The 20,053-nt window shown below is 38.5% G+C and overlaps 4 protein-coding genes across 4 annotated transcripts in view; 1 reads left to right on the top strand and 3 right to left on the bottom strand.

Moving 5' to 3' along the window:
* Positions 1-1,712, top strand: part of CBG05585 — a gene marked incomplete at both ends in the record, with an annotated part of 9,290 nt that extends 7,578 nt beyond the window's left edge. The window contains 3 exons of the mRNA XM_045238605.1: positions 398-541; positions 591-839; positions 1,554-1,712. Of these exons, the coding sequence (XP_045092992.1) occupies positions 398-541; positions 591-839; positions 1,554-1,712 (552 nt within the window). The remainder of the gene's footprint in view (positions 1-397; positions 542-590; positions 840-1,553) is intronic.
* Positions 1,713-1,929: 217 nt separating this feature from the next.
* Positions 1,930-4,329, bottom strand: CBG05584 (the record flags this gene model as incomplete). Its single annotated transcript, XM_045238604.1, has 3 exons — positions 1,930-2,259; positions 2,312-2,648; positions 4,097-4,329. The coding sequence occupies 3 exons, from the start codon at positions 4,327-4,329 to the stop codon at positions 1,930-1,932; spliced, it is 900 nt and encodes a 299-aa protein (XP_045092991.1).
* Positions 4,330-5,441: 1,112 nt separating this feature from the next.
* Positions 5,442-7,608, bottom strand: CBG05583 (the record flags this gene model as incomplete). Its single annotated transcript, XM_002638501.2, has 5 exons — positions 5,442-5,459; positions 5,773-5,961; positions 6,493-6,582; positions 6,643-6,981; positions 7,030-7,608. The coding sequence occupies 5 exons, from the start codon at positions 7,606-7,608 to the stop codon at positions 5,442-5,444; spliced, it is 1,215 nt and encodes a 404-aa protein (XP_002638547.2).
* Positions 7,609-9,913: 2,305 nt separating this feature from the next.
* CBG05582 lies at positions 9,914-19,916 on the bottom strand (the record flags this gene model as incomplete). The annotated part of the gene is made up of 12 exons (XM_045238603.1): positions 9,914-9,992; positions 10,040-10,215; positions 10,456-10,939; positions 11,414-12,085; positions 12,598-13,317; positions 15,004-15,205; positions 15,780-15,849; positions 16,016-16,136; positions 16,402-16,538; positions 17,404-17,620; positions 17,841-18,088; positions 19,854-19,916. The coding sequence occupies 12 exons, from the start codon at positions 19,914-19,916 to the stop codon at positions 9,914-9,916; spliced, it is 3,189 nt and encodes a 1,062-aa protein (XP_045092990.1).
* Positions 19,917-20,053: the final 137 nt, after the last annotated feature.

Here is a 20,053-nt window from a genome sequence, read left to right as displayed (position 1 = left end):
TTTGGTCCGCTCGTCGATGGATCGATCGATTGCCATTGTCATCTGATCGTAGATCGAGAGGATTTGAACCTCGTATTCTTTTCTGGAAAATTTGAATTTTCATTTTTAGCTCTTTTTTCCATTTATTGAGAGAAAAAAGCGAAATTCATAGACTAAACATATCTGGTGGGAGGAGATCAAAATTGCTTGAAAAGGGCCCAAAATAGGCTTTAAATGGTCTACAATCGTCAAAATTTGTCTGAAAAAACCAGTTTTTAGGTCATCTTCGTTTCGGAAATAGCTTTTTAAAAATGGTTGAAGAGGGCTGAACATCACGAAAATAGGGCCTAAATCAGGCCCAGCATCATCCAGTTAGGTCACCATGTCAAAATGACAAAAATGAAACAAAATTTTCCAGACGATTACGGTAGCTGAGGTTCGATGCTTGACGTGTGGCGAGTCATCGGCGACGTTCGAAGAGAATACGATTGTGTCAGTGGAGATCACTTCGAATACATCGTGCACACTGGACAATTGCCTTCGATCCCATTTCTCACAGACCGTAAGATTTCTAGTGTCATTCTACATATCCTAATCGCCTATTTCTCCAGAAACTAGAAGGTGACTCGGCCTGGAACTGTCCGAAGTGCAAAACGCCTCGTACCAGTACCCGAACATCGAAGCTGTGGCAACCACCGCCGGTTCTTGTGATCCATCTGAAGCGGTTCGCTCTGTTCTACGGGGATTTTGAGAAGAATACAGCGTCGGTGGCGTTTGATGCCGCTCGTTTCGATATTCGTCCCTATTTGCATGAGGCGGCGCCGACGGATAAGCCATTTTATAAGTTGTATGCGGCTACGGTGAGTTAAGAAAGATCTAGAGCAAGGACGGGGAATTCTAGAGCCACTCAAAGACTTACATTTTGAAAATTTTGAAAATTCTTAATTTTCGGAAATTTTGAAATTTCTATGTTCTGACATTGGGAATTTCTGATTTTCTGGAATTTTTTGTTTTCTGGAATTTTTTATTTTCTGGAATTTCTGAATTTTCGGAATTTTTAAAAATTTTGAAATTTCTGGAATTGTGTGAATTACTGAATTTTCGGAAATTTGTAATTTCTAAGTTCTGACATTGGGAATTTCTGATTTTCTGGAATTTTTTGAATTTCTGAAATTTTCAAATTTTCGGAAATTTTCAAATTTTCCGAATTATTGAATTGGGGAATTTCTGGAACTTCTGGATTTTTAGAAACTTCTGATTTTTCGGAATTTTTTGAATTTCTGAGTTTTTGACATTGAGAATTTTCGAATATCTAAATTTTGGTTTTCTTGAAAATCTGAATTTCCGAGTTTCAGAATTTCTGGAATTTTTAAAAATTCCAAATTTTTTGAGTTTTCGATTTTCTGGAATTTTTGGAAATCTTCGAAATTCCAAATTTTTTGAATTTTTGATGTTTCTAGTTTTATTTTTTAGAGAAATTTCTAATCAATTTACATTTCTTTTGAAATTTTAAAATTTCTATACTTTCTGATTTTTTTGAAAGTCCCGAATTTACAATTAATTCCCATTTTCAGCTCCACAACGGTCGCCTCAATTCCGGTCACTACACTTCGGTCGCCTCTCATCTCCGCAACGACAAATGGCATCGATACGACGATGAAACCGTCACGCCTTGTGAGAAATTCCAAGTCAACCCGCAGCTGGCCTACATCCTTTTCTATAAACGGTGCTAGAATTTTTTTGTCGAGTATTTCATGTGTATAAGAAACCCTCCAACCCCGATGTTCGTTTTTTTGCCATTTCTCTGTGATATGTAAAATTTTCAGACAAGAATTTTTGATTTCTCATGAATTTAGCGACTAAAGATCATCAGCGGGTGAAAATAGTGAAATAGCGGGATAAATCAATAAGTTAGGTATTTACATTAGGCAAAAAATTAGAATAACTTGTTTAGCACAATCCCTCATCCTCTTCCTCTTCGTCTCCAGCACCTCCTCCTCCAGAATTGCCTCCAGGCGCCTTCAGAATTTTTTGCAATCTCAAATACTCGTTGTCCATGGATCTCAGCGCTCCCAACTTCAGCACATTCTGGAAGCTCTCGTTATCGCCAGCCTCATAATATCCAATGAGATTCTCGCAGACTCTCGCGTCTTCAGAATGCTTGACGTCGTCGGATAGGCTAACTGCCCAACTGTAGTCCTTGAGGGCCGCAATAGAGTCCTCCATTGCTAGATTGACAAGTACAAGACCGATGGCGAGTTGTCCGATTCGCGGGAATTCCTGGAACATTGTAGCTTTTGAAGTTTGTAGTTTTTGTAGTCTGTAGGCTTACCCGAACTTCCGCAAACTTCTCAATCTCATCTCGAATCGACACGAGTGCCCCTTTGTAATCTCCCAATTCAAGGAATAGCTTTGTGCTTGCCTTCAAAAAGTTGGCAGCCATTTTAGTGCGATCCGACTGTTGAACCAGTGCCAATCCCTGCTGATAAATCGCCAACGCCTTCTTCGGATCGTCCTTTTTCAGCACGTCGGCTGCCTTCTCGACAGTCATCGCTGCGGTGTCTAGACTTCCACTCTCTGCGTATCCGTTTATCGCTTTTTCGAACAGAGCCACTGCTTCCGAGTACTCTTTGATCTCGCGGAGAAGCATTCCGGCACCTTCGCGCGCTCTGGAAGACGACATTTTTATATTAAAGTTCTTTTTTTAGGATTTTTCCAGAGAGGGTTTTCAGCGAAAAGAGTCGAAATTTGAAGAAATTTTCAACTTAAAATAGTCCTAAAAATGTTCTAAAAATGACTAAAAACCGGGGTTTCCTCGGTTTTTAGACAAATTTTGATGATTGATTTAGACCGATTTTAGCCCGGTTTGGACCTTTTTAGGCAATTTTCCATGATTTTTTCAGCTATTTTTAGTCATTTTCCAGTTGTTTTAAGCGATTTTGAGCGAATTTTTGAGAGAAAAATTGAATTTTTCGCAAAATTGTTAGACTTTTTTATAGGATTTTCAGCTATTTTTGAAGATTCTTTTTCGATTTTTCCGACTTTTTTTTGTCGGAATTTTGACAGAATGGTGTTCCTGACGGAAGATTACTGTAGAAAATCTTGTCTGCATTTTGACGTGAATGTGTTTGCAACTACAAACTACAAGCTTTTCTACAGTAATATACAGTAATCTTCAGTCAAGAACACCATCCTGTCAAATTTTAGACAAAAATCGGAAAAATCGAAAAAGAGTCTTCAAAAATAGCGTTTTTTAAATTACAATTTTTGACCTAAAAATCACTAATTTAGATCGAAAAATACCACAGAAAACGATCTGAAATGATTTAAAATTTATCCAAAGTTCGTTCCATTTCCATACTGCTCAAAACAGCTGAAAGATGAATTGAAATGCCCTGAAAATGACATAAAAACAGGCTACACTCTGTCTAAGACCATCAAAACTCGTCTATAAACGGAGAAAGTCAGTTTTTAAGATGATTTCAGACAAATTTGGACGATCCTAGTCATAATTTAGGCCATATTTTCGTGATTTTCAGTCATCTTCAATAAAGAATTTCATCAAACTTTGGCCTAAAATTGCTAGAAAAAACCTATAATTTTTGAAATTTTTCGTCAATTTTTAGCAAAATGTTTAGATCTTTTCCGGTTTTTCAGCTATTTTTGAAGATTCTTTTTCGATTTTTCCGGTATTTTTGTCTGAAATTTGACAGGATATGTTTCCTGATGAAAGATTACTGTAGAAAATCTTGTCTGCATTTTGACAAGGTTTTCTACAGTAATCTACAGTAATCTTCCGTCAAGAACACCATCCTGTCATATTTCAGACAAAAATATCGGAAAAAAGGCCTAAAATTTTGCGAAAAATCGGAGAAAAAACCAAATTTTAGTCGAAAACTTTTCAAAAATTTTAGGTTTCTTTCTTGCAATTTTAGGCCAAAATTTGACGAATTTCTTTTTGAAGTAGCAGTAAAAATGGTTGAAGGTGACTGAAAATTACGAAAATGGCCTAAAATTGAGCTACAATAGGTCTAGAATCATCCGAATTTGGTCTAAAACATGATTTTCTGCACATTTTGATGCCTTTTTTTCACTCAAAATCGCTAAATCTGCTCACTTGGCCGCATGAAACAGATTCCGATTCTGCTCATAGTACTCGGCAGCCTTCACCAGCGAGTTGGCCGCCTTTCTGTGCTCCTTAGCATTCCGATAACACACGGAAGCCCGCTCCATCGCCATCGCGGCTCCATCGAAATCTGGCTTGAATTTCAGCTTAATCATCGACGTCTTCATACATTCCTCGGCTTTTCTCTCGCACTCGGCGGCCTCCTTCAAGCGATCGCTCGACATTTTTGGAGCTGAAATTTCAGGCTTTTTGCGATTGGGGATGATGGAATTATGGAATTCGAGCGAGATTTTCAACGGAAAAATTTGAAAAAAAAACAGAGAAACTTTCAGAAATCGAGCAATAGAGCGCGTTTGCAATAATGAGATTTTCAAGAAGAGAAATCGAATTTGCTGTTGGTTTGATGTGTGGGAAACAAAAACTTAATTGTAAGAGGCGAATCTGGAATTTATCTGAAAAAATACCGGTCATTTTCGATAAGACACGTGGATTTTCAGACATTTCGGAAAAGTCGTAGTGAAAGAAAACCATAGAAGAACCCTAAAAATGGAGAAAAAAAACCGCAATTTATAGCTGAAAATTCGGAATTTATTATGAATTCGAAATATTGTGAATTCAAACAACATGTTAGCTAAAAAGAGCTAATTTCATACTAATTGTGTCTGAAAATGATGAAAAATGAAAAAAAATCGTATGGGGGTACGGTCGGCGAAAGTCCGCAAACACCGAAACCGGGGATTGCGGACATACTAAAAAATGCATTATTTTTAGCTCAATTTTTGGGTGTAATTTGTGAATTTTTGCCATGTTTGATGAATATCTAGCCTTGAAATATCAATATGTAGGAATTTCAGAATTCATGGATTTTGGAACCTATTTGAAGGGAATTTCAAGTTTTGAATGTTTTTCGGAACCTGGAAGAGATGATCCACGTGGTTTTCAAAATTGATAGATTTTGGAAGCAAAAAAAATTCAGATGAATTCAATTTCAGATTTCAAAGAATCCACGTGGATCTGATTTCAGAGGAGCCAATAGAGATATCTGAAAAAAGGTGTAGATGCTTGAGAGAAACGAATAAAGTAAAGGAAGAAAAACTCGCTTTTCTGGGTATATTATACAAGATTTTATTGGTGTGTGTTGGAGAATAGATTGTTCTTATTTCAAGATGAGAAGAAGAAAGCGAAGAAAAAGAAGAGAAAGAAGAAGAAACAATAATTTAAGAAGAAGAAGAATAGATAGATAGATAGATTTTTAGAATTTTCAATTTTTGGGAGATTTGATTGGAGATGGATGTGGAAGTGGATGTGGATGGTTCGGCAGAGATTCATTGAGGATTCAGCGACGCCAGTAAGACTGAAATTAAAGAAGATGTAGAATAAAGAGCCAGCCAGCCAGAAGAATAAAGCCAGAAAAGGTGTTGGAAAATGAGCGGAGAGATATCAGAGAAAACAAGATTTTTGGGATTAGATTTTGGATTTTGGATAGAAAAAAAATGAGAATTTTAGAATTTCAAGATTCAAGGAAATTCCTAAAAAATCTGAAAAAGTTTGTATGCCGCCTAAAATCTGCGCCTTCTGACAGCTTGTCTCTTCTCTCGATAATCCACCTCTGCTCTTTTTCCGCCTCCTCCTCCGCCCTGCTCCATCAGATCAAGTAGTCGTCTAACCTGATCTCCCTGCCCTCCTTGACCCCCTTGGACACCTCCTTGCACCCCCGGATTGCCACCGTATCCGTCGCCGAAGCCAGCCGATCCGTGGTTGGACGAAATCTGCGACTCCTGTCCGGTACGCATTTGAGCCATCGCGGCGACACCGAGGCCAAGGCCGAGACCCATGATGTTGTACTTGGCGAGAACCTGGAATGGGTGGGATTTGAAATCTGAAGATCTTAAACGATGAGGACGGTCAATTTCAATCGATTTTCAGCTATTTTGACAATTTTCAGAAGTCTAGAGCTTGGCTGTCTAGAATTTTCAAAGTGATCGAAAACATTACAGCCGGGCTCCAGGCTCCGGGAAATAGTCTCAAAATCCCTAAAAATTGTCCAAAATAGGTGAAAATATACTGACCGAAAATCCTTTAAAATACTCCTAAAATCTGTAAGAATGATCTAAAATTCGCTAAAAATGATCCATAATCACTTAAAATCATCTGAGAATCCTAAAAAATGGTTGGAAAATAGATGAGAAGCAGCTCAAAATTGGCTAAAAACAGTTAAAAAATCACTGAGATAATCCGAAAATCGCAAAAAATGTTCTAAAATCCCTAAGAATGTTCCAATATTCATTTAAATAGCTCCAAAAACGTTCAAAGTCATTGGAACCTTGACAACAGAGCCTTAGACTCCCAAAAATGGTAATAAATTCAGCATTTCGATTCAATTTTACCTGCATAGCCTGCATGACCTCCGACACACTTTGCTCATTGAATCCGGACGTACGAAGTGTGGATTGCAAGTTGTCCAAGAACGAGAGCAACTGAAAATCGACAATTTGTATGAATCTAGATCTCTAAACCCTCTTCTTACGAGGTCTTACCTCATTATTACCCAACCCATTCATCGGATACTTTGCATTCGGATTCCCATTTCCAAACTGTGGTCCACCGCCGCCACCGCCTCCAAACTGCCCCTGGTTTCCGTATCCACCGCCACCTTGTCCGCCACCGAATCCGGCGGATCCGACGTTCATTCCACCTTGACCGCCGCCACCGTTGAACGCCGGAGCCTGTTGGAACGGAGCGTTTGAGGATTGGTTACCGCCGGATGGCGTGTTGCTGGAGGGTGCCTTGCCAAAGTCTTCTTTGTTGATTTCAGAAGAGTGATGGGGGTCTGAAGCGACCTTCTCGAGAACACGGGAAGCTGCTTGAAGAAGAGCCTGAAAATGTGAAGCGTGGATTCTTATATATTGTAGAAAGACACTTACCCCAGACTCGTCATGAGCGACAGTGACAACTCTCTCCAACGAGGTCTTCGCCTCAACAGATCCGGCCTTTGGATAGACTTGAATCTGGCACCCGAATTGCTCACGAATATCCTTGATATTGGCACCAGACTTTCCAATAACCATACCAGCAGAGGTGTTCGGCATAACGATCTTAATCTCATTTCCACGAGAGGTGTTCTTATGATCGAAAGCGTCGCTGCCAGCCTGATCAGCGCACTTCTCGCGGATCTTGTCTTGAATCGACTCGATGACCGACATAATGTTGTTGAGACGTCCTTTGACGAGACAGATGCGCTCCGAAGTTCCTGGATACGTCTCGCTGTTCTTGCTCATTTGAACGCGACAATTATTGTCAGTCTTCAGGTTTCGCATCGCCTCTCCACCCTTTCCAATGATGGCACCGACGGCGCTGGATGGGATCAGGATCTTGATGGAGAGATGGTCGCCACCCTCTTCCTCCTGTCCGAAGTGCGCCTTCTTGTTGGCCGGACCGTCGGAAGCGTCCTGTGGACGCTTGACACCTTGTTGCTTCGACTCTTCGGAGTACTCGTCGCCCATGATTTCTGGAAACTGAGGAAATTTAGGACTTCTGGGAGCAGAGGGAAGTGGACACAGGGAGGAGGAAAATGGATGGAAAATACAGGTTGAATATGAGAAATTCACTGTCGGGGGAGCCAATATTCGGGGGAATTGCGTTCAACTAGACTGAAAATCGGAAAAAAAAGACAAATTTGAAGCTAGAAACTTGCTGAAAATGCCAGAAATTGCCCAGAAAAGTAGATTTTGAGCTAAAAAGTTCGAAAATCCACGTGATAGACATGTCTGATCACCACAAAACAGCTAGGCCAAGAATCAGCAAAAAAGGGCAATTATTAGGCTAGAAACAGGCTAAACTGATCAGAAACAGAGCTAGAAACGAGTAATCCAAAAAAAAATTGAGAATTCGAGGCTAGATACACTAAGAACATCAGGAACAGTCGAAAAAAAAAACCGAGAAAAGTAGAACATGAGCTAAAAAGCTTGAAAATCCACGTGGCAGGCAGCTTGAAAACGGTTTTTCGGTCGAAAATCGATAAATTCCGGATAATTGAATAGTTTTTTTTTCAAATTGACTAATGACCTCCTCTTTATGAATACATAATCACACTGATAAGGAAGGGAGAGTTGCAGAGAAAAAGAGAGAAAAAAACGTAAAAAAAAAGAAAGGAACACAAGAATATGAGTGTGCGGCGGTTGTCGGTGGGTCGGAATACAAATAATGGACACAGCCGGGGGGACACAACGAGAGAAGGAGAGACACGCGCGGTCTCTCGGCTCCATGTACTATTTCTTCATGTCTTCGTCTCTCTGGCGAGAGAAAATCGATGAGAAGACGACGAAGAAGTGGTCTTGGTGAGTGACTAGTCGGGACGGATTTGGCAGAATGCCAAGAAAAGGGAAGAGAAGAGAAAATAGGGGGAGGAAGATGAGCGGGAAGTGGCAGAGTGGGAGGAAATGGATCACGGAGGATCGGGAAACATCAACAAATTAAGAATAAGCACAAACCTTCCATCGCCTCCTTTAGGTCCTTCAGTTTTGCGAGAGGGAATTTTCCCCGAAAGATATCCTAAAATCGACGAAAAAACTGGGAAAAATTAATAAGAAACGGAATCATTTTTCAACTTGGTTACTGTAGACGTACACCAAACGATGCATGCACACTCGGTGTTTGCAGAATTTTGGGGACAGTAGTTTAGGTGAAAATAATCCTTTTTAAATGCATTTTCACCGAAATTTTCAGCAAAAAACTAATTTATTGACTTTTTAAGCAAAAATTTTCCAAGAAAAACTCAAGTTTCGAATTCTGCAGGAATTTTGGAGACAGTGCAAATTAAAAACTACTTGCACGAAAACATTTTTTACAGTATGAAAAAAAATCGTTCCGAAACCGAGTGAAGAATTTTATCATGCGCCTTTGAAGTACTGTATTTTTTCTTTTGTCATTTTTTTCCCTTTCAAAGTCGCCAAACAAATGTTTTCGAAGAATTTTCAATCAACTGCGTTTTATTTCAATATTCGATTTTTCCAGAATCTTCCACAGAAATGACTGTCAACCTGGAACCTGAAACAGAACCGGAAGAAATAAAAAAAAACCGGAAGAAATAAAAAAAAAGTGACCTAGAGAACCAAGTCTCTTGAAAACTAGACCATGGTGTACATGGTTCGAAAGAACATGCTCTGAGAGTTTCATATCAGTTTTCAGATTCGAAAAACATCGAATTTGAAGCGAGTTACACCCATGTTAAGTTGGTGGCCTAGAAAACCAAGTCTCTTGAAAACTAGGCCATGGTGTACATTGTTCGAAAGAGCATGCTTCACGAGTTCCATGACAGGTTTCAGATTTGAAAAATATCGATTTAGAAGGGAGTTATGATCTTTTAAAATTCAGGGCGGTGTGGCCTAGTTTTGATTTCTAGGCCACCAGAACTAAAATTGCCATAACTCGCTTCAAAATCGATATTTTCCAAATCCGAAAACTGACATGGAAATCTTGAAGGGTGCTGTATAGAACCATGTACACCATGACCTAGTTTTCAAGAAACTTGTTTTCTAGGCCACTAAGCGTAACTACCTTCAAAATCGATATTTTTCGCTCGGCAGCTTCTGAAAGATTAAATTTTTTTTTTTCGATGGAAGACGGAACGAAGAAAACCACGGAAGATGGAAAGACGGGATTACGCTCAACATTGATGTTCATGCATTTATCATAATATCTAATTTTGTTTCTCAAGTAAAAAAGAACCGGCAGTTTTTGGTAAAGCTAACAAGGGGGAAGAAAACATTAAAAATATTATTTTTACACAAATAAAGAAGAAGCGGGAATTCAAATTTTCAGCAACTCCTTTCTCTCATCGACAGTTCCCACGGTCTTCAGCAGCTCGGCGAGTTCTTGGAAGTCTTTTCTGGAAAAAAGAGGTTTTCCAACTAATACAGTATGACAAACACTGACTTGTGCGTATGCGAATAGACCACCGAGTCCCACATAATTTTCGCTAGGTCGTAGTCGTCATTGGTGTCCAAAATGACGTCCTTGAAGATTGGAGCGTTCAATCGATAATAGGGAATTCCCAGCGAGTGACACCAGCTTCGGCTTCTGGTGATTGGAGCTCCCTCTGTAGCTGTCGCCTAAATTTTTTCATTTATTTAAGACAAGGATATCTTCAGATGGCTTCATAATCAAAATTTTCGAAAACCGAGAGTTCGGGCATCATCTAGCTGCTATTTAAGATTATCTGTGAAAATTCGAGAAGTTTTGGTCCAGTGAGGACTTCGCTAGGGTCCGCTAACCGGGAACGAACGAACGGACACACACCACAATTTGGTGATTGTTAATAGTAAAGATTTTAGATCCTGATCTCTTTATACCTGATCAATAACCACCAGCGACAAGTTCTTGATGCCACGTAGCATGCCCAACCAATCATTCATCTCGAAAACCGACGGATCCACCGGACAAATCGGTGTGATTCCCGTGCCAACCGACAGAACGCATCCAACATCAACGATTTTGTCGATGAGCTGCTGCTTCTGACACGTCGTGTTCCAGAAGCAAATTTCCGACATCAAATCCAACACGGGGTTGTTGGAAATCATTCCACCGTCGATGAATTTGCCTTCGGAAGCCGAGAAATAGGTCGGAGCCGCGCTACTACGACGAACTGCACGCCACATGGAGAGTTCTGAAAAATACACACAATTTAGTAATTCAGAAGACGTTGAATCTATAGTACCCATTGGATCTGTGAATCCCAAATCCTTGTTTTCCTTATCACTAATCGGTAGACGATAGTTTCGGGCCAAATCCAATTGAACGGGGAATGTATCAGCGCGAACTGTGGTGCAGAAGAATCTAGAAAGTGTTTTATACAGTACCGGTCGGATCATTTATAGTGTCATACATAAGTGGTGGAATATACGGTACCATATATGGCAAAGCATACAGCACCATATATAGTAAAATGAATGGTACCATACATGATAGAATATACCGTACCACACACGGTACAATAAACAATACCATATAGTAAACTGAATGGTATTATAGCTATTAAACTATATAGTACTGTATATGGTAAAATATATATAACCATACATGGTGGAATATACGGTACCATATATAGTAAAATAAATATTACCATATTTGGTAAATTATGGAGTACCATATATGGGGAAATATATAGTACCATATAGCATACATAGTACGATATAAAGTCCCAGAACGGCACTGTATACATTCTTACTTTATATGGTACTATATATGGTACTACATGTTTCACTAAACATCTATGGTACTATATAAACCTGATTTCGCCATTTTCTATACCTCGGATACTTGATATCACCCATCAGACGATCTGCTCCAAAGGATCGCTTGATAAACGTCTCCAAAGTCTTCGTATCATATGGCCTGGTCCAACTATCGAATAACTGATCCTTGAACATCAGATAGTACTGTTGAGCATGTCTCAACGATCCTCCAGTCATCAGTGTCGACATAATATAACACCCTGTCGACGTGGCACCAATCCAATCAAAATAATCGATAAGCGGTCGATCTAGATAGCTTTCAAGGCAAATGAGCATTTGTACGGTAACCAATCCACGGATACCACCACCGTCCAGTCCCAGCACGTTGATCACATTCGACGTCTTCTTCTTCTCAATCAGATCTTTCAACTTGTTCTTCACTCGCTCCAACGCCATCTCATGTGGATAGGCTCTCGTCTCGCTTCTCTCGGCGTACGCTTCCTCGACGAGTTGGGTGTCCGGATCCAGTACGAACTCGTATGGCGCGCTCGCGGCGTTCTCACTGACGTGAATGTCTTTGACACGTTCTTCCATACTTTGCTCGTCGGAGCTGGAAGATCCGAGTTGGGTCTTGCACGAGGTTAGTCCTCGATTGTGCATGCAGCCGAATGCGCATCCAACGAATCCGTCGTCGCATGCTGGAGCTCCACAGATGATCAACGCACGAACGATGTCCATTTTTGCTTCTCTGGAAAAATATATTTAGTATCATATATAGTAAAACATATGGTACCATATATAGTGAATATGTAGTACCATATGTAGTACCATGATGAAGTGTCTAAAGTACCGTATATAGCACCATTTATAGTACTATATATAGCGCTATGTATGATAACATATATAGCTTCAATGTTCACAAATTCCAAAAATTAGAAAATTCTAAAATTACGGAAATTCTGGAAAATCATAAAATCTTAAAATTTTCAAATTCCATGATTCCAGAATTCCAAAATTCTCAAACTCTGAAAATTTCGAAAGTTCGAAAATTTGGAAATTCTCAAATTCAAAAATTCCGAAAATCCTAAAAATTCCAAAATTCCGAAAATTCTAATTTCTGGAAACGAACTATATATGGTACTGTACATCTTACCGTATATGGTACTATACATCTTATTATATATGGTACTACATATTTCGCTATATATGACACTACATATTGCGCCATATATGGTACTTAATATGGTACTAAAAACTCACTTATCAGTCAATCTAGCTGCCAGATGACGTGGCGACTCCTTATACCGATTCTTCAAATCCGGCTTCGCTCCAAGACACAACAACATCCTGGCGATCTCCGTGAATCCACGTGTCACTGCACAGTGCAACGGAGTGTTTCCATTCACATCTTGCGCATCCTTTTCCACTCCATACGCACACAGTGTCATCACCAAACCCAACTCCCCATTGATCACAAAAGTGTGGAGCGGCGTTTGCTGGAACTTGTTCCTCGCTTCAGGATCCGTCTGATCACGGAACTTCTCCATCAGAAGGATCAGACACTTCTTGTTACTAGCAAAGTGTATTACAGAGTTTCCAGTTGTCGACTCCACTTCCTGTAACCCATCCGCCTTCTGCTCTAGCATCTTCTTCAACGATGCCTCATCCAATTTGCCACGTTTCATGGCTCCAATGAATGGGGTGGCGTTGGTGGTGGATTCAGTAGATTGAAGGGCTCCTCCGTGTCCTCTTAACATTTGCCAATTCGTGATACAGGCACTGGAGAAAGCACTGTAGGCAGGCGTGGATCCGTTCACATCTGTCTTGTTGATCATCGCCTCGCACTTGTTGGTGTCCCATAGAAATTTGAGAATTTCTCCATTGGAAATCGTCGCAGCCATATGGAGCACATTCTGACCATCGGAAGTGATGGTGTTGAGATCGGCGCCATGTTCCACCATCCAGCGCACTGTTTCTTGTCTGGAAAAACTTGAATTTTGGAATAGAAGAGCTACCGTATACGCTCTAATTTTTGAGCTCAATTATCTCGCTTCCTATCAAAGATATTAAGGATCTGTCAACTGATAAAATATAGCTTGTAATATGACAAACAACTTATCAGTTATACATTTTTCGACATCTTTCATAAGGACCGAGTTAATTGAGCTCGAAGTTACTGTTTTTTTTCCAATGAAAGCCAACAGATACCGTCAACTTAGAGCTCAATTTTCTTGGCTCCTATAAGAGATATCAAACATCTGTCAACTGATAAAATGTAGCTCATAATATGATAGATATTTTATCAGTTATACATTTCTTGATATCATTTATAGAGACCGAGATAATTGAGCTCAAAAGATACTCCCAATGCTCTAATAGCAGCCCTGTCAAAGCGTCAAATTAAAGCTCAATTATATCTGCTCCTATAAGAGATATCAAAAATTTGTCAACTGATAAAATGTTTATCATATTACCAGCAGTATTTTATCAATTGAAAATGTTCCGATATCTTTGACAAGAACTGAGATATTTTACTTCCAAAGACACTCCCAATGCTCTAATAGCAGATAACCCAAACCGTCCACTTTGAGCTCAATTATATCGGCTCCTATAAGAGATATCAGAAATCTGTCAACTGATAAAGTATAGGCGACATTAGGATGAACAATTTATCAGTTGACACTTATTTGGTACCTCTTATAGGAACCGAGATATTTGACTTCCAAAGATACTGTAAATCTGCTCACGGAGTCTTAATTCGACACCTCCATTTGCTCACACAGCGGAGCGCATTTGAGAAAACGTTCCGAGATTGTATTTTTCTGCAATTCTGATGCTTTTGACCATTTTTGCCCACCCAAAAAAAAAGTTATGAGCTCTGAAAATACCAATTGCTCACTTTTAGAGTGAATTTTTGGTGAGGCTCAGGCAATTTTTGTGAGCAAATGGAGGTGTCAAATTTGAGCTCAATTATCTCGGCTCCTAGGAGAGATATCAGAAATCTGTCAACTGATAACATGTAGCTCATAATATGATTAATATTTATTAGTTGACAAAATTTTGATATCTCTGATAGAAACTGAGATATTCAACCTCAAAGTTACCGTAATTCTTTTGATGGAAGCCCACCAAAACCCTGTCAATTTTGAGCTCAATTATCTCGGCTCCGGTAAGAGATATCAAAAATCTGCCGATTGATAAAATATTGCTTATAAAATGAGGAACAATTTATCAGTTGAAACCTTTTTGATATCTTTTATAGGGACCGAGATAATTGAGCTCGAAATTGCCGTATTTCCTTTACTGGAAGCTCACATTAACCGTCAACTTTGAGCTCAATTATCTCGGTTCCTTCAAAAGATATCAAGAATCTGTCAACTGATAAAATGTTTATCATATAATCAGCAGTATTTTATCAATTGAAAACGTTCCGATATCTTTGACAAGAACTAAGATATTTGACTTTCAAAAATACTGTAAATGCTCCATTTGCAGCCCACCAAAACAATCAACTTTGAGCTCAATTATCTCGGCTCCTATGAGAGATGTCAAAAATCTGTCAACTGATAAATTACTCATCTTATTATTAGCAATATTTTATCAGCTGACAATTTTTTGATATCTCTTATAGGAACCGAGATAATTGAGCTCAAAATAGGTACTCACTGATCATTTTGAATAGCGATCATCAGTGGAGAGAGCCCTTCTGGCTGAACAATCAAATTCAGATACTTTTGCAGCTTGTGTGATCTCATGTTCTCGAAAAACTCCAGAAGTCCGATTTTCGATGAGATATGGACCGATTTCCAGGTCATGTTGTCGCGAAGTTCCATGAAGATTAGATGAAGATATTCTTTGATATTGACATCTGAAAAATGGCTTGAAATTATATACCAGAAATTTGAGCTCAATTATCTCGGCTCCTATGACAGATATCAAAAATCTGTCAACTGATAAAATGTTGCTGATATTATGATAAATATTTTATCAGTTGACAAATTTTTGATATCTGTCATAGGAACCGAGATAATTGAGCTCAAAGTTGACGGTTCGGTTAACTTCAAATTGGCTTTTTTCACATTTTTTGATTAGATTTTCTTCGTTTTTTTAGCGAAATTTTCAGACCTTCTTAGGTGTAAAACCTATATATTATATATTAGAAGGGCCCCCCTTAAACAGAAATTCCCCTCTAATTGAAGGTCCCCTGTAATAGAAGGGCACTCCGGAGGTGCTTTGGAACAATAGAAGCGCCCTTCTAATACAGGTTTTACGGTATCGAATAGTTCAAAATCTACATTTCTCGGTGCTCGTCACAAACACAACATCCTCCAAATCTTCGTCGTGTTTTGACGAAAAATCGAAAAATGAAGTGTAGAAGAAGCTGTGCTGGTGGTGAGGAACGTCTTCTAGAGGAACGCCTTCGAGATGATGATGTGCCTTACTTTTTGGAAATACACGGAATAGCTCTGGATTCTCACGACATCTCTCGCACAGTGCCACGACGTCGGCAAGCTGTAAATTCGTATCGTTGAACTAAGCATCGTGAAACCTGTAATAGAAGGGCCCTAATGATAAAGAACTTCTGATATTATGATAAACAATTTATCATTTGACAGATTTTTGATATCTTTAACAGGAAGGGGTCCTTCTATTAGAGGTTTTCTCTCAAATGCCAAACCTTATGACTTCTAAACAACGACATCACATATTTCTCCTTATTCTCGTTGAATAGTGTAATCGCCAAATGGTACAGCACCTTCTCTCCTTTCTTCGCCTCTTCCTCTTCTTTGGCTCTGAAACTTTTTTTAGAATTAAAAAAGGCAACTACCGTAAAACCTGTAATAGAAGGACTCCCACATTGTCAAGTTTGAGCTCAATCATCTCAGCTCCTATGCGAGATATCAAAATATGTCAACCGATAAAATGTTTGTGCCATTGTGATAGACAATTTATCAGTTGACAACTTCTTGATATCTCTGACAAGAACCAAGATAATCTGGCTCAAAGTCAACAGTTAGAGGGCCCTTCTATTACAGGTTTTACGGTAAATCTGTTTTTCAGTACTCTCTCTCCTTCTTCTTCTTCTGATCCTCATTATCCGTCAACTCGTTCTTCGTCAATCTCTCTTCTCTCGAATCGTGATGCTTGTGTTGGTGTGGCGAGTTCTCTTGTGCTCTCAACGCTTGCTCCTCAGTGAGCTTCTGAAATGTCATATATAGTACCATATATAGCGAAATATATAGTGGAATATATAGCGCTATGCATGGTAAGATATATGACTTTAATGCTCAGAAATTCCGAAAACTATACAATTCTAAAATTACAGAAGTTCTGGAAGATCTTAAAATCCTAAAGTTCCGAAAATTCTCAAATTCCGAAATTCCGAGATTCTGGAATTCTAAAATTCTTAAAAATCGAAAATTTTGAAATTCTTATATTCTTCAATTAAAAAAAATGTTCGTATATTCTAAATATCCAAAAGTTCTATAAAATCTGAAATTCGTGAATTCCAAATTTCTGAAAATTCCGAAAGTTTGACAATTGTTTAGTTAAATAAAAAACAATACAGTACCATATATCAGTGATGGGAGGAAACGCATTTTCCCAAAATACGGAAACGGAAAGGGGAATTTCTTCCGCGGAAAACGGAAACGGAAAAAATCTTCAAGAATCGGGCGGAAAACGGAAAACGGAAAACTAAAACGGAAACAGAAATTTCCAATTTTTCGTCTATTTTTCCGGATTTTTTTCCCCATCAAACATGAATTTAACGTTTGAAGACTGCACGGAAAAAAACATGTAAAAGTTGACGAAAACATCGAACTGAAACTGGCTCGAAAAAAGCATGAAAAGTGAGACAATTATAGTCTTCAACCATTAAATTCATGTTTGATGGGAAAAAAAATCCGGAAAAATAGACAAAAAATTGGAAATTTCCGTTTCCGTTTTAGTTTTCCGTTTTCCGCCCGATTTTTGAAGATTTTTTTCCCGTTTTCGCTGAAAAAAATTGTCGATTTTTCCGGAAAACGGAAACGGAAATAGAATTTCATATATAGTGAAATTTACCTCCAAACTAGCGACCACCGCGAACTCCCCATTAACCAGCATGAACTTTTTCGGCGCCTCTGCGTTCGGATGCACTTTCTTATACTTGTCAATGGACTCCAATGGGAACTCGGCGATCTCCTCCATCTCCTTTGGCACCCATTCATCGGCGCCGCTGTATGTAGACGTTGCTTTTTGGGCGGGCCTCATTATCACGTTGGTTAGTGAGGAGAGGAATCTGAAAACCGGGAAAAGTTGTTTAAATTCGCAGCTGCTCAAGTTATGCGCGTTTGAACTACGTTAGTGCTCATGGTACTTACTTGTAACTGTCTTTTTTCGCTTTTTTTGGCTCAAAGGCAACTTCAGCTGTCATATTTTTTGTGTTAAAAGTTAACTCAAAGCTGTTTTTGCGCAGAAATCCACGTTTTCCCAGATTTCCAAATAACCCAGATTCCTACCTAATCGACCCTTTGGCATCCTCTGCTTCTGAGCTCTCTGACGCCGAATCGCTCTCTAGACAAGGCTTCTTAGACATCGCTGCCCCGTCCTCCTCATCCTCATCCGTACTTTTTCGTTTCAACATGACGAGTTTGCCATTAGGACCTGCGACAAGTGCTCCGTCCGACGAGCTTCCCGACGATCTCGACTCAGCGGAGCTCTCACGGCTCCCGCTGCTTCGAGCAATCATTGTAACCATTGAGTCTAGCTGGAAAGGACATTTTGAGGCAGATTCAATAGAAGAATCGCGCTCAGGTCTACGAACGGCAAATGTAATTTTGATCTACCATGAGTTAAAATTTGGTGCGGCAGGTCTGATTTTGTACAGATTCAAGATGATTCGAATAAGGTATAAGTTTAAAATTAATTAATGATTCTAGAATTCCGGTATGGCCTTTTTCAGGAAGAAAATATTCCAAAAAATGCCATTTTTCCCGGAAATTCATAAATTCAAAAATTCGAAAATTCAGAAAATAAGAAAGTAGTGAATTCAGAAATTCCAAACTTCAAAAATTCAGAAATTCCGAAATACAGAAAATCAGAAATTCCGAAATTCAGAAATACAGAAAATCAGAAATTCAGAAATTTAGAAATTCATGAATTCGAAAATTCAGAAACTCGGAAATTAAGAAATTCAGATATTCCAAAATTCAGAAATTCCAAAATTCAGAAATTCGGAAACCCAGGAATATAGAAAATCAAAAATTCAGAAATTTAGAAAATAAGAAATTCGTGGATTCAGAAATTCGAAAAATCAAAAATTCAGTAACTCGGAAATTCCAAAATTGAGATATTCCGAAATTCGAAAATTTAGATACTCGGAAATTCAGGAATTCAAAAATTCAAAAAAATAAGAAAGTAGTGAATTCAGGAATTCAGAAATTCGAAAATTCAGAAATTCCAATATTTAGAAATTCGGACACCCAGGAATATAGAAATTCAAAAAATCAGAAATTCGTGAATTCAGAAATTCCGAAATTCAAAAATTCAAAATTTTCAGAAATTCAGAAATTTAAAAATTCGTGAATTCGGAAATTCAGAAATTCCAAAATTCAGGAATTCAGAAACTCGGAAGTTCAGAAATACAGAAAATCGGAAATTCAGAAATTCGAAAATTCAGTATTTTCAGAAATTCAAAAATTCATGAATTCGAAAAATCAAAAATTCAATAACTCGGAAATTTCAAAATTCAGATATTCCGAAGTTCGAAAATTTAGATACTCGGAAATTCAGGAATACAAAAATTCAGAAACTCGGAAATTCAGAAATTCAAAAATTCAGAAAATAAGAAATTCGTGAATTCAGAAATTCAAAAATTCGTGAATTCAGAAATTCGAAAATTCAAAAATTCAGAAACTCGGAAATTCAGAAATTCAAAAATTCGTGAATTCAGAAATTCGAAAATTCAAAAATTCAGAAACTCAGAAACTCAGAAATTCAGAATCAAAAGTTTGTCCATACAAAAACTTTGAAAATGAGGTTTTTCGAAATCCCGGAAAAGGACCATATGAATCTATCGAATCATCTTGAATCTCTATAAAATCAAACCTGTCACACCAAATTTTTTATGATAGATCGCAATTAAACATGCAGTTCGTATTCGTTCTGTGAGAGACCATGGTCTGGTATTTTCAGGTTTGTTATATCATTTCAAAAATCCACAAAATAATTTCGAAAAGCCTGAAAAGTCATATTTTCAACATTTCAAAAGCCCAAAAAACGCAAAAACACCAAACAACCAACCAAAAATGGAGAAAACAACAGGACAGTCAGTGACACATTTTGTCCTCTATACCCCCAACAACACCCCTTATTTCAATATAAGACACCAGTGATCATTTCGCTTGACGTTCTATGCCTTTCATAATGTTTTTGCCGTTGTTTACTTGTCTAGCCTCTCTGCGTCTCCAAAGGGCGCCATGCTCTCTCTCTCTCTCTCTCTCTCTCTCTCTCTCTTCAGCCAAAGCTCTTACCATCTTATTCGCCTCCCAAAACGTTGTTTTCACATGATCCCAGTTGAGTCCGGTGAATGCCATATTTTGTGAGTTTTTCTACAACAAAAGTAGAAAAATTGGAAAAAAAAACTGAGCAATTTTGGGATAAAAAAAGAACATCCAAACAAGAATGAGAGATATGACTGAGTCCGAATGTCTAGGGGGTCGGACTGACTCGG

This window comes from Caenorhabditis briggsae (assembly GCF_000004555.2).
Source record: "Caenorhabditis briggsae complete genome, chrV, whole genome shotgun sequence".
NCBI classification, from domain to species: domain Eukaryota; kingdom Metazoa; phylum Nematoda; class Chromadorea; order Rhabditida; family Rhabditidae; genus Caenorhabditis; species Caenorhabditis briggsae.
Note: the sequence above shows the minus strand (reverse complement) of the source record. Positions and strands in the feature narration are given on the sequence as shown.